The sequence below is a fragment of the Pagrus pagrus genome (genome assembly GCF_965226575.1).
Source record: "Pagrus pagrus genome assembly, chromosome: 10".
NCBI lineage: Eukaryota > Metazoa > Chordata > Actinopteri > Spariformes > Sparidae > Pagrus > Pagrus pagrus.
Window position 1 is genome coordinate 2,649,290 of NC_140194.1, and position 14,088 is coordinate 2,663,377.

The 14,088-nt window shown below is 42.0% G+C and overlaps 1 protein-coding gene across 6 annotated transcripts in view; it reads right to left on the reverse strand.

The window, feature by feature from the left end:
- The window catches only part of ptprz1a (protein tyrosine phosphatase receptor type Z1a), a 143,552-nt gene that overhangs the window by 34,696 nt on the left and 94,768 nt on the right, over positions 1 to 14,088 (reverse strand). For 5 of the 6 annotated variants that reach the window (XM_084364663.1, XM_084364662.1, XM_084364659.1 and 2 more), the window contains 5 exons: positions 9,047 to 9,226; positions 6,104 to 6,255; positions 5,444 to 5,539; positions 1,812 to 1,878; positions 1,563 to 1,720 (listed from right to left, as the gene is read on the reverse strand). In XM_084364663.1, the coding sequence (XP_084220789.1) occupies positions 1,563 to 1,720; positions 1,812 to 1,878; positions 5,444 to 5,539; positions 6,104 to 6,255; positions 9,047 to 9,226 (653 nt within the window). Of the gene's footprint in view, positions 1 to 1,562; positions 1,721 to 1,811; positions 1,879 to 2,976; positions 3,142 to 5,443; positions 5,540 to 6,103; positions 6,256 to 9,046; positions 9,227 to 14,088 lie in introns of those variants that run through there. The other variant, XM_084364661.1, reaches the window with a different exon arrangement.

Sequence of the window (14,088 nt, forward strand, 5' to 3'; positions counted from 1 at the left end):
AAGCTGTCCTATCAAGAAAAAAAAAGGGCTGGTATGTTGTTTTACTAGATTGACTGATGAATCAATGTGTGGTTTTAATGTTGTCGCTGCTGCAGTTGAGCTAGTTTATAAGCAGTCAACTAATTAAGCCCAGTGGTTCCCAACAAAGGGTCACCAGATCAATCTGAGGGGTCGTCGGATGATTAATGGGAGAGAAAAGATGGAAAACAAAGTTCCCATATGCACATTTTTATTAAATGTCTGGACTTTTATCTAATCTTTGTTTTTTTTACCAGATCAAATCTGAAACATGACGGGGAGCCTCTAACAGACACTGACTTTTGGTAAGAGGCCATAAAATTTGAAAACCGCAAGATTAATCTCTGATGTCTGGTCTCTGTATAGCTTAAGGGCCCTAACGTATATAGTACAAACTGTGTGTGTGTGTGTGTGTGTGTGTGTGTGTGTGTGTGTGTGTGTGTGAGAGAGAGAGGCCTCCTGCCTTATGATAGCAGCGTGTTCAGAGTGAATGAGTCTAGTGGAAGATGACGATTGAGCCTCAGCAGGCGTCACACGAGTAACCTTTTGTGTCTTCACATGTTTGTGCAAGTATGTGTGTGTGTGTGTGTGTGTGTGTGTCCATGTGTTCCCTCTTAAATACCGTAAAGATCTTTTGTGAGCTAATATTTGTTGGATGCAATGACTGCTTCTGTATGGCTGTCAATCAGTCACTTGCAGCCTGAGGGCAGTCTCACACACACACACACACACACACACACACACACACACACACACACACACACACACACACACACACACACTGTTGACAGCCTGCCTCACCCATCATTTTGTTGTGTTTCCTGAGCTCTGGTATGATAATTCCTCCTTTCAGCTCCTCGAGCACGTTTCTAAAAGGTTGTTTACGGACATTTCTGTAATTGTGTCACTCGTCTTTTCATCTTGAACAAAAGGCACGAAGTTGACGTCTGACTCTTAAAGGGCCACACAGACATGGTTTCTTCCCTTTAGCTAGCCGTTGGTTTCAGCCTTACACAGCTCAGACGCTCATCAGTTTATTTAGAAAAATATATTTATGGACAGCTCACGCAGGATATTTTAGGAGGTTTTTCAGGACATCTCAGGTGTTATAATGGGGTTGGATCGCTTCATCTGAATTACAGAGCACTTCTGCTAATGTCATAAGAAGCGTTTGCACTTCTATTGATTATATTATTGAAATTCAGGAGAAACAACCACAACAATTCAAAGGAATGGACACCTTTTTTATAATGAGTGTGGGAATCCTTTAAATCAGCATCTAGTCACCACATTCATAAGGAGACAGGGCGCGTTGTAATCTGTCAGGTGACAATAATTAATTGATTAAACCAAAAGGTCACTTTCCACTTCTGCTTACTAATTTCACTACATACACACACACACATAGTGAGCAGAATCTAAAGACTGTCTCCAGATGTTTTTTTTTTTAATTTAAATGCAGGACATTATTGAAAATGAATGCCTGCACAATAAATCAGCTTTCCGACTGCTTCAATCTAAAAATGCTGATACCACATCATCACCTGTTCGTCAGAGATGACCGCTGTGTTCTTGAAGACGATCCACTCGACGGTCTCGCTGCATGGCGGCGTGGTCAGCGAGCCGTTGTAGATAAAGTATTTCTCCGTGGAGTTCGGCAGGAGACCTTGCAGGGCGAAGGGTGAAACCTCGGCGCTCTTTCCTAGACGGCAGACAAGACAGTTTAAAAAAAAGCAGAACAACAGAAAATGAAGAGGCAAGAGAAGAGAAAGAAGAAGAAGAAGCTGACGTACCAAATCTGCTCACGCTGTTGATGCCGTCTATGATGGAAGCGTAGTTCATGTTGTCTTCAGTGCTCGTCTGTGAAGAGAAAACCAACATAATTGACTCAAATATATTATTTATGAATGGAAACTGTGAGTTTAACACAGAACAGGCTCAGCATCAGGAGGTCAGAAATCACCATCTTCAAATATCGTATTTTAAACATATGACAGAATCACATAAACCAGCGGTCTCAACCTGCCGACCCCCTCCCCCTCCATCCAGCCCATGGCCTGATGTCAAAAATATAACATAACCCGGCCCGCAAAATTATTAAGTTGCTTCACACTAATTTAAACTACACCATTATATTCAAAATACATAATTCTATTTGAAAAAACAAAACAAAACAAACAAACCTGACTTGACTTTTATTTTGAAGTTGCACAACATCAGGGAAAACAAAAATATATTAATGATTAGTTAAAAACGAATCATATTAAAATGCATACAAACTTCTGTTTGCATTTTTATATTATTATGTTAATAATAGATTTAAAAAACAAACAAACTGATACTCGAGTTAAATCCATCGAAGCAGGAGTTCCCACCAAATATGTTCCTTTTAATTGATTTTAAACCAGATATTATTTAACCCTGTTAACTATGTGAAATAATCATTTCATATGATCAAAATGTACCAATTTCTTTAGCTTCTTATCCCAACTGTTTATGTTGCATATACATTTAGCCATGCATTCATCCATTTCAACTGTTAATTCATTTACTTACTTTTAGCTAACAATTAGCCTACTTTAAGCTAACTATTTTGACCGTTTATCCAGTAGCCTACATTAAGCTAGCACACTCTTTGGTACATGTGTCCAATACTTTATCTTATTGTGCCAACTGTTAATGTATTAAAGCCTCCCTCCAGTCAGTATTTCTTCCCAGCAGTCCGTCTCAAACAGAAGATTGGGGTGTGGTTGATAGTTTGAGCACCATCATCACCAAACTGCCGTTCTAGCAGCATCAACATCATTAGCATGGATTAGCGATAGCATCGATATTAGCATGGACAAGCAAAGGCGTGAATATTAGCATGGATCACAGATAGCTTCTGTCATCTTCAGCTCCTTGGGTACTGAGCAGCTCCAGAGTTTATTCATGGTCAAACTGTAGCCTGAGCTCCACCTGTCCGCTCCGGCTAGCTCCACCTCTCTGCTCCGGTTAGCTCCACCTCTCTGCTCCGGCTAGCTCCACCTGTCCGCCCCGAGCACCGCCGCTCCCTCTCTTGTCGTCGCTCGACCACTCACACGCTGCCCTGTTTCTTAAAGGAGCCGCGGCCATTTTACTAACGTTTGTTTACAATAACTTCCGGGTAGAAAACCTCCGCGTCACGCATAAAGACCCGAAGCCACGCCCCCTTCCGGTTTGCCCCAGGTGACGTTATTTCAGAAAAAGGCAAATAATTTATTGATCCTGTTTGAATTGTGTCATGAATCACACATATGACGTTGATCGATTTAAAAGATAATTTTTCCGAGTCAACAAAGTCGCAGTTTGTCGTAATTAAAGTAAAATATCATGTAGTTTTGTGTTAAAGCGCTCAGTGAACTACATCGTATCGCTCAACACCAACATGGCCGCCAACTCGGCTCAGAGAAGGTCCTAAAAAAGATGAAAATCACAATAAATCTGCTCATATTAACGGTTAACAAGACAACAAGTTACGGGTCTCGGTGACCATTCAGCGATTCAACTGTCGGCTGTGTTGTCTTTATTATTACGTATTTTCATGTATGTCATTTAATTAATTGTACTGTACAAGAAACTGAGACTTTCTCAAGATGAAAAAATATCTTTTAACTTGACTTCGGCTCTACAAAACGTGTTTGTCAATTTAAAAGATTATTTTCCAAGTCAAGAAAGTCGCAGTTTGTTGTACATAAAGTAAAATATCATCGAGTTTAGATTTAAACCGCTCAGTGAACTACAACATCTCGCTCGAGTCAATAAAGTTGCAGTTTGTCGTAAAACTAATGAAATATCAGACTGTGAAAATACGTCATTAGAAGGACGACACAGCCAACAGCCTCGTTGGTGACGTCGTCTCGTTGAACAGTCACCAAAACTTAAACACTGTAGCGCTGCTCCTGTTTATTAGCAGCTCTCTGAACTGACCAACTCTCTCTTCACATAGGATTTTAAATCTTTCCATGTGCACCTTGTCAACTGCTACTATACTGTAAGTACTCCTGGTTGCAGCTGTATGTATTAATATGCGTTGTAGTAGAAGTGCTGTGGTTTCATGGGGATTCCTGAACGTTGACTCTAATTGCACAATAACAGGCTGGAGGTAAAGCTTCATGGGAACATTATGTCAGATCCCAAACACTAAAGTGGGCGTTCATCAGCTAAACCAGTCGGACAGGAGATCAGCGCAGAAATCCCTCAGTGCTACACATGTATTATTGAGAAGCGAAGTTTCAGGACATTCATTTCAGCATTATGTCAGTGTTCACCTAAACAAAAGTGGAATAATGGTACAACTCTTTTTAAATAGTTTACATTACCCATTGCTAGAGAGACGGTACATTAAGAAAAGAACGGAAATAAGGCCGGAGATTATCACTGGCCTTCACCACTGCAGCCACCAGACTGCCCTCAACACGAATGGCCCGGTGGGTTGGCAGAACGCAGAAACAAAATGTACTTTCTTTTGTGTGTTAGTTATCCCAACCTGCTCCACACCCAACCTGCAGCCCAAAACACACACAGCGCCTGCAGCTTCACATCAGACGTTTTTCAGATTTTCGTTCCAACACGGCCTCTGTCGGCTCGAACATGCCAAACCAGCCGGAGGCAAAACAAATGTGCAGAGCAGAGCACAGGAAAAGACAAAGTATATGAAGCTCAGTGCGAACCCTGGCATTGAAATTGAAAACACAGACAAGAGCTCGGTAATGATCCTCAGCCAGAATATGGATCAATTCAAGCAGTGCACTCGCTGAGGTATTACTACAATGTACTGGTGATAACACTGTGAGACTCTGATTCACTCCCTCAGTGCAAAGTTTTTATCTGCAACAAGAAGTCGAGCACAAGTCATTCAAACTTTATGAATTTCAGAAAAGCTTTTTCAAATCAGACACTTTGGGAATTGAGCACCAACTTTAACTGAAAAATCTGTGTTATGTACAAGAATAAGATCAGGTTTATCGTCAAGAGCCCCGTTAGCTTCGGCACATATCACTCACAATGTGGGATATCTGAGTCATTAGCCCAAAGCTAACTGCTGTAAACTCAAGGAGTGTGGGCCTTCCCAACATCAAAAGTGTCTAAAAAAAAATAAGTCCACTCGGCCTCCTGTGATGTCAAATGAATGTGCTCTGAATGATATTCACAGCACATTAATCCTGGTCTTAATTTAATATAAGTCTTGAAATGAGCCTTAGACTTCAACATGTATTTGCTTCTGACCCGTGGCGCCACATTAAGTTTCAGTTTTGGCCATCGAAGGGAAAAATGTTTGGGCACACTTGGTCTAGACAGCATGAGGAAAATACTGAAGATGAAAAGAAACAACTTTCATTACTCAAAAATGAGTTTTGGCAGAAAAACGTGAACAGGTACGGGGCAGTTTGAGAGGCATGCTCACCTCAAACATGACGGCGAGCGCTGTGATTCTGCCTCCGGCCTTGATGGTTTCATCTAAAGAGTCGAAGCGTTGCGCCTCATAACAGTAGATCTGCATCTGTGGGAGAAAACACAAGTGTGTTAAGCTACCGTGGACAAGCTGTAGCTTTGTCTGTAAGAGTCCCAGTTTCCAAAATGAAAGAAAAGTTGTTGTGTTTTGTTGCGATTGTTCTCCATGAAAGCAGCCACAGTACAAAGTCCTGAAAACACTGTCAACAGAGCAGAAGCTCGGTACTTGATGCTCCACTTGTAACTTGTAAAGCATTTGATTTCTGGAGCTGGAGATTATGAGATCTTATTTTCAGCCACGTGAACTCACATGTCTCGTTGATTTGTGGATTACACGACGTGTTTCTGGCTCAAACCACTGAGCCACAGCAGCTCACGACATCAAGTGTGGGTCAATCATAATCAAGTCCATTAATCCATTATAAGATTCAGATAAATGTAAGTTTTGTTAATCATACAAAGATAAATGGTTTTGTTATTTACTTACGGACCTAACACAACTTAACACAATGTTTTTATTCACGTCTGTATAAAACTCTTCAGAACACATCAGAACCACAGGCTGAACGGACCTGGTTCATAAACATTAAACACGTATTAGAAGACGTCTCACCTCCAGAGGGTATTTGACTCCATCCAGACTGTGTTCGGAGCCTTCTGAAGAGGCGTTGCAGCGCCCCCAGTGGAAGGTGATGCGCCCGACCTTGAACTTTGACCTGAGACCTCCTCCGCTGACATAAAACTCTCCGTCCACATTGACCGCCACTGAGCACAGAGAAGACACAGATGTTAGAAAATAGATGCACGATGTGAACTTCACGTGTACGACGTCGTTTTGTTTCAGCCCTCCACGCGACTTCATATCCCACTGAGATCCTTTCAGCGGAGCCTGATTGATGTTGCTGACTTGCTCAGTTTTAAGTGTATTTATTGTTTTTTATTCTAACGTTGTTGTGCTGTAGATACTGAGTCTTCACAGGGTGTTTTATTTTGAACACTGACCGGATGCACTGTGCCGTTCTGCTGTCTAACTTCCTGTCTGGCTCGATCTGCTCTGTGCAGACTGACATGGTTTGCGGTCCGCAGAGACGTGACGAGACACAGCTAGTAGAAACACGAGGATTGTCTGGAACAGTCGCGACCAGCTCCGGCTAACATATCGCGGGTCACTGCTTAACCATGATTAAAGCTCATCACATCTAGGATCCTCACTCAAAGACACCAGCCACCTAAATACGCCTGATTTTTTCCATCAAAATCCCTGGGAAATTAACGAAAATTTGGAGGAAAAAAAAATGTAAAAACGGCCCGAAGCTGAGGGGGTCTATTCTGGGCCAAGACCCATCCTATATCCAAGTTTCATGGAAATCTGTCAAGTAGTTTTTGTGTAATCCTGCTGACAAACCAACAAACAGACACGGCTGAAACATAACCTCATGGCGGAGGCAACAAACCTGACCACCTTCATCGACTCTGTCTCCTGTTTCTGAAGCTTTGAAGACTCGACCCCAACACAGCCTCACCTCACTCTGAAATGATGGATTATAAACGTACAGAAGATCAAACGGCGGGTGCATGTGATACTCCACTAACACCTTTATTGTCACAATGAGTCAACAGAGGGATCAGGCCAGTCTTTGTTTGACCTGACAAAAGGTCCCCTCGAGGATCGAAACATTCTTTGATGGTCTGATGAAGGTGAAGCTTCGTGCGGCTCTTTCATCTTCTACTGTACACCTCAGCCTGTCGAAATCAGCAAAAACATCGATCAGCTGAACACTAAAGCTCTCCTCACTTTAGGGACCGTCTGTCTTTGGTAGGTTTTCATTCTCTCCGCCTCTTTTATCTGTGTGTGGTTCACGTCGGCTTTGTTGTCTGTGTGTGTCTTCTGCTCTATTATGTTTTAAACCCCGTCTAAAGTCTAATTTCCCCTCCAGGGAGGACAAATATTGACTCAACTCGTCGCTGATTCATTCCTGTTGAAAAGTGTGTTTGTGCTGTATTAAGGCACAAACCGATCCATACGCTCCATCCATCAACTCTTTTTTTTCTAGCACTGAAGTCTGGGTGAACTCCTGACAGCCCCGCAGCTTGAAAAACAGAGTGTATGGATGGCAGCCTGTGCCTTGAACCTACACTGGGCCCATTTGTGGGCTGATAAAAACAGGTTTAAGTACTGTCGGCCTGAATCGTGCTCGGATTGTCCACCAAACATCTCCATTTATAAAAGCCTTTGGTGCAGCTGGCCGACGAACAACAACGACAACAGAGTGCTTCTTATTTCGCTGAGAGTCCCGTTGCTAAGAAGCGCTGGACTCGTCTGTTTGGGGCTTTTCGAAAAGGCGAGGCGGGATCCCTCTTGTCTACAATTTCACTTAACAATCACCTTGAATGCACACTGTAGGTTATTGTGTTTCACGCCACTTAGAGAGAGGAAATATATAAAAGGCTCTCGATCCTGTCAAACGAGAAACTGGTAACAGTATCCTTTACAATAGGACACCACTGTACTGTACCAGAAAAGGCCCTATCGGTCAGTCTCTATCTGGGAGAAACGGTCATTAGAAAAACAGCTTCAGGAAGGAAAAAGACACTTCAGGAAGGAGGGTCGAAGGGGGTAGAGGAACTGAGGAAAGGAAAGAGGCAGTTTTAAGCAAAGACTTAACAAAAAACTGCTTCAGAAACGACACAGAAGCCTTAAATTATGTAAAAAATCTTTTCACAAGGCTAAAATTACTCTTTTTTTAAGTTAGTGTGCAACATTCATCCGAGTGGCAGCTTCATCTTTAAAAGGTTGATGTGAAAATTAAGAATCTTCTGCACAAAAACAATCAAAACTGAACTGCACTGAAGCTACAAGAAAAAGTAATCTGCCTTAAACTGACAAAAGACGCCGGTGTTTCACTTCATGTTATCAACGTGAATTAAATGTTGATTGCACATGTAATGTCTGCAGACCAGTGATCGGTGTTTGAGTCCCCATAAACTCCACTTTCACTGTGCTATTTTATGCCACCGGGCACAAAATTGAAGGCTGACTGGATCGACACCATTATACGTCTCCTTTATAGACTAAATGAATGTATTAACTCACATTTTGTCCTCTGTGGTTGGTAGTTCATAGTCTGAGAAAGTCTGTTTCCACTGAAAAACTGCTTTAGAAACACCTGTGGACGCTTTTAATATCACACATGAAACACTTTTACCGTGTTTTACTCCGTCCAAAACGCATCAGTCTTTCCACCCTGCGCTCGGATAAACTTTTTTTTTCAAGAGTAAAATCCTTTTTGTTTAACCAGAAACCTCCACAATAACGCAGTCTCCAAATGCACCAGACTCCATTTACAAAAACTGTCATTTTATAAGCGTAAAACACAAACTTCATTAAAACTCAACAGAGTCCAAACAAATCTCACTAAAACAATCTCGGCTCATCACGGCGGTTGACATAAACGCCTAATTCGCTGAGTTGGAGGTGAAAACTTGATGAGAGGAGGATGTGGATGAAGTCCACGGGCCCTTCAGCTCTTCACACCGGCAGGTTTTTGGTTCTCACCCGTCTTGCCATCGTTCTTGATGGTCGTGCTGTCGGTCGTGAGGCTCTCCCAGCCGTCAAACCTCAGCTTCTGGTACTGCAGCTTCACCTGAGCCAGGTTCTCCTCGATGTTGATGGGAGACTGCTTGGCGTTGCTGCAGGACGGAAACTTCTTGGCCCAGTTGTTTTGGTTTAATGTTCCTGGAGGGGAGACAGAAAACAAGCGTTGGAGAAGAACGTTAGCGTTAGCTTCCTTTTCACGACTACATTGTGTTACCTATTGATCTTTCTTTCCTGTTCTACTCGCGCAGCATCGAGTGCAGAGGCTGCGTATTTAATTTTGTCCAATTACAGTAAAGATACTCTATCTACTTTCAAATCGACATCAGGAGTCAGAAAATTAAACATAGAAGACAAACGATCAGAAACACAGACGTTGTTGAACGAATAATGTGAAATTGGTGTTTTGTTTTTAACTCTGAAGTCTCACATGTTGGAGTTTCCTGAAAGCACCTGAACGCACCAAAGAAGAGTTTTGATAACAGCTCGGTCTCAATTCAGCCCAGTCACCTGGATATAAAGTGAGCTGTGAATGTTCCTGCAAATCACACATAAAAATTACTTTTTCTGTCCCTGGCACATTTCAGGTCTCTGTGAGTTGTTTAAAACCAAAAGCAAAATTTAGTGAGACCAACGTGACTTTCAGGGAAAAAGCTTCCTGAACGAGAGTAGAAACATCCTGAGCACAGACGTACTGGACACAAGACTCACTGCTGTGCTCCGATCTTCACCAGGTCTCAACCCAGCTGAACTCCTACAGGGTGAATATGAGGAAATACGTTTCGGAGGATTGCGGTGAAACAGCATCTCATCATGTTTGATCCACCTACAGGTGTGTTTTCACTACAAACTTTAACTCATGGAGAGTTTTTAAAACTTCTGTGACCTTTGACTTTGTTTATAGGTCGCAAAACTCTCCCAACCCCACCACTCACACGGCCGTCAAGTTGTCAGGTCGGGTGTAATTATGTGTATTATTTCCAGGAGCATGGAGGAAAAACCACATGGATCACACAAGTACGAGAACCAGAGGAGTGTAAGTGACATTTGACCGACTTTACAGGAGAGCGTAACAATACATGACCATGCTGTCCTGACGTTTTTCCATCGCCGCTAACAAAGTGGCTCCGCTAATTCAGTTACAAACACGTTTCATTTCTTATAACTTCTTCACAATAAAAGCCCCCCGTTATTTAGTCATTTAAAAGCTTTTATTATGAAGCAGCATTACAGGAAACGTTGTGTTTTCAGCAGCAGTGACTGAACACGACTCCTGAAACAGCTGAACGTGAACACGATGAAACAGTAAAACACAGCAGATGTTTGCAGGACGAGAGAAACTAAAGAGATTCAGTTAGAAGAGCTGAACACGCTGACTTTTTAAAACCTCTTTCTCTCAGGTTTCCTGCACAGACATGAGTTGAGTGTAGATTTCAGGGGCAGACGGTGCTTGTTACGGGTTGATGCGGCTCAACTCAGCGCAGTAAAACTGGTGATGGAAAAGCAAATCAGCGCCGGACTTGGTTTGACTCACCGCGGCCAAAAAGTTCTGCTGGAAAATTGCTGATACAACAGAATAGAATAAATAATAATTATAAATGTGTAAACCATAAAATGTTAACTCTACATTAAAGTCAAACTGAATACATGTGTTTTAGATTTGTATTTAAAATATCAGTTAGTGTTAGTCTGAACCTGTGAAATGATATGAAGGATATTAATGTGCTTCATTCCTCCGTACAGCTGTGGATAATATTGTTCCCACATTAGTTGGACTGATGAAGTGCAGACTTCTCTCTCTGTCTAATTATACTGAACAATCGCTCACAGGTGTGCTGCTCTGGGAGAGCTAGCTACGAGCTAACGAGCTAATAACCTCCAGCTGTTCTGCCGCGCTCGGGCTTTAACGTTAATATCAGCTCACATTTTTCACTCTTACAGCTTTCATAAAGGTCAAATTTGAGGCAGACCTTCGTCAAATACAGCCTGCAGCCAACGACCGCTGCACAACGACAGAGCTGAGCTTCAGGTTTCAAACACGGAGCAGGCCGACATGACGGACGGCATAAATACAGAAGGGAAAGTGCGACAGCGCAGGACTACAAATGATCCTCCTGGAGCGGTTCGTTCAGTGTGTGTCAGCTGCAGCCCAAACAGATTTAATCCAGCAGCTCGTGTTCGTGTCAGACTGATCTACAACCTCAGGCTCTTTATATTATGAAAAATAATCTGAGCAGCATGTGACGTCTGACCACACTCCTGTAGTTACAGGACGACATGTTGATCTGTTCACATCTGCTCAGAGTTACTGTCCTCACTCAGGGGATGTCAACATCTCAGACTGACTGGAGACGAGACTGAAGAGCTGCCGTCTGTCGGGTTGATTCACTTTAACTGTCCGTGGTTCACAGCAGCAGCTGGACGGCGTCGATCTAAATAAATACAGTCCGTCCTCACTGATGGACTCACAGTCACATTAGAGACAATCCATGTCCTCTGTCCTCCCTGGATTCAAAGACTTTGGCCTCATTTACATTTGTCAATTCAAGAGTCTTCCGATATAATTTAAGACACTTTCAGTTGTAATCAGACACATTCTGCATCTCTGCTCGACAGAGACACTTCTTTGAGGACTCATTGGTCGAACAGACCAGGGATCACAAACTCTGCAGATCAGCCCTCTGTCAGCCCGTCACCAGGATATGATGTTAGCTGTTAACCACGGATACATCCAAGAGAGGTGGAGGGAAGCCAACAAGGCTGCTAAATGGCTGACTGCAGTTCAAGTCACATCAGTGGAAATGTTTAAGGTATTTTAATCTAAACCATGATGTTTTCTAACCATAACCAGGTGGTTATTTAGCCTAAACCTAACCAGAGCATAAGAACAGCACTGTGATCAGAGAGAAATAGAAAATTCAACCTAAACAAACATAAAGTTGCAACATAAAGAAAACGTACATGGAGAACGACAGTCACAATGATATCTATCTATCTATATCTAAATATATCTATACCTATACCTGGCAGCTGGGACTGAGTAAAAAAAAATCAGTCACTTCCTGTGTTGAGCTTTAAGTCAGTGTCGACTTCACTGAACCTGGACTAAGTGACAGAGCCATAAAAACATTCACCATGCGTCAGCTGTCAGGAGTGGCCCCGGCATCATCATCATCATCATCATTATGATCTGCTCATTGAAACCTGTTTCCAGCCAGACGTCAACATGTACGAACCTCTTCATCATCACATCACAATAAAGGGTTGATGTCTAAATTACAGGTTATGATTCGAGGCATTGAATCCAGGTAGAGATGATGAGAGCTGCGTCTACGGACGCTGCGAGGACAATAATCATCCTCGACCTTCCTGTTCGCTGTACTTTGATTGTTATGTATTATTCAATTCTGTTCATGATGACAGATTAGTTAAAAATCAGGTTTTTAAGAAAGCTGACAGCCTGAACATCTGAATAAAAACATCCAGAATCTTCTCGTCTGAAACAGAAAACAATCCAGATGTTCAGCGTAATGAACCGTCTCCGTTATCTTACAGATGTTTGCAGCTAATTCACTCTTTTCGTGCTAATTATGTGTTGTAGTGTTGTTTCAGCCAGCTGTTGTGTTTATGAGCAGGTACGCCGGCGGTCACGTGACTCCCTGTCCTCGCTCTGATTGGCCGTCGGAGCTTTTTTCCTCCAGAGCACAAAGAGCTCAACCAGGTCAGACGGATATTAGCATGTCAATGGACACACAAACACACACACACACACACACACACACACACACACACACAGCTCAAAATGTGAAACCTCGACTGACTGATGTAGCAGAAGAGTAAAAAACGATATGAAAAGATGAAATTTTAAGAGCCAAAGCTGGAAAATATGGTTGTTGACAGAATGAATAAAGGTAAGAGACATTTTTAGATACTTGTACTTGACTATTTCCATTTGTTTGCTGTTTTTCACTAAATAAAATATTGTACTCTGTCCTCCACTATGTTCATTTGATAACTTTAGTTACTAGTTACTTTGCAGATTACATGCTGTATCAGAGCCGATACACCACAGTTTTTATTTATTTATTTATTTTACTCCTCGAATGGGAGACTTCACTTTTACCAAAGTAATGTTATTTTTACTTTTACTCAAGTACTCAGGGTTTTCAGAGCCTAAAGGCCAGTCTGACCCTCCAGGCAGCTGACTGGGACTAATAAAGCTCTAAATAAATAAAATATATAAAAACTACACCTGTTTCTTCCTGCGTGCCTCTACACTGTGTCCGCTGAGCAGATCAGTAGTTCTGACGACGATGTTAAAAACAGGTCAGCGCTGACTCAGAGACTTCAGAACCTCCTTCACAACACCGACACTTCACCTCTGTTATCATTTTACACTGTAGATGAAACTGAGTGAGACTTCAAAGGTAATAAAAAGAGATTTAAAGGACGATTTTTCCGAAAACTCGTTTAAATACGAAGCTTCTCTCTTAACTTAGTTGACTTTCTTCTTTATTGTACTTTTAACGAGGATCATTAATGTAAATTCACCTGTTGAACTCTAAATATTTACCTTCACTTCCCTCTTTAGTAGCTGTAAAGTAGGATTTAGTTTCCACATGATGTCAGTTTAACACAAACAGTATACGTTCATCTGTATGATGTTGATGGAAATAATCCAGACGTCTTGTTCATCATTTTAAACTCGTCGTTTCCACCAAAATTAGACGTTTTTGGTGTCTTTGCAACCTTAGGACACAAAATCTTCAAACACCAATGAAATCCTCAACTGAAACACACTACATGGCCAAAAGTATGTGGACACCTGAATGAGGTCAGAGCTCTGCGGGACAGTCAAGTTCCTTCACTTCCTTCCTTTAGTCTATAAAAATCCTCCCAGCACAGATTTCCCAAAAGCCTAACGTGATGTCAACAGACCAGAACCCAAAGACTCTTCATCTACTGTCATAAATGGCAAAGAGAAGCAGCAAATTATCACTTTT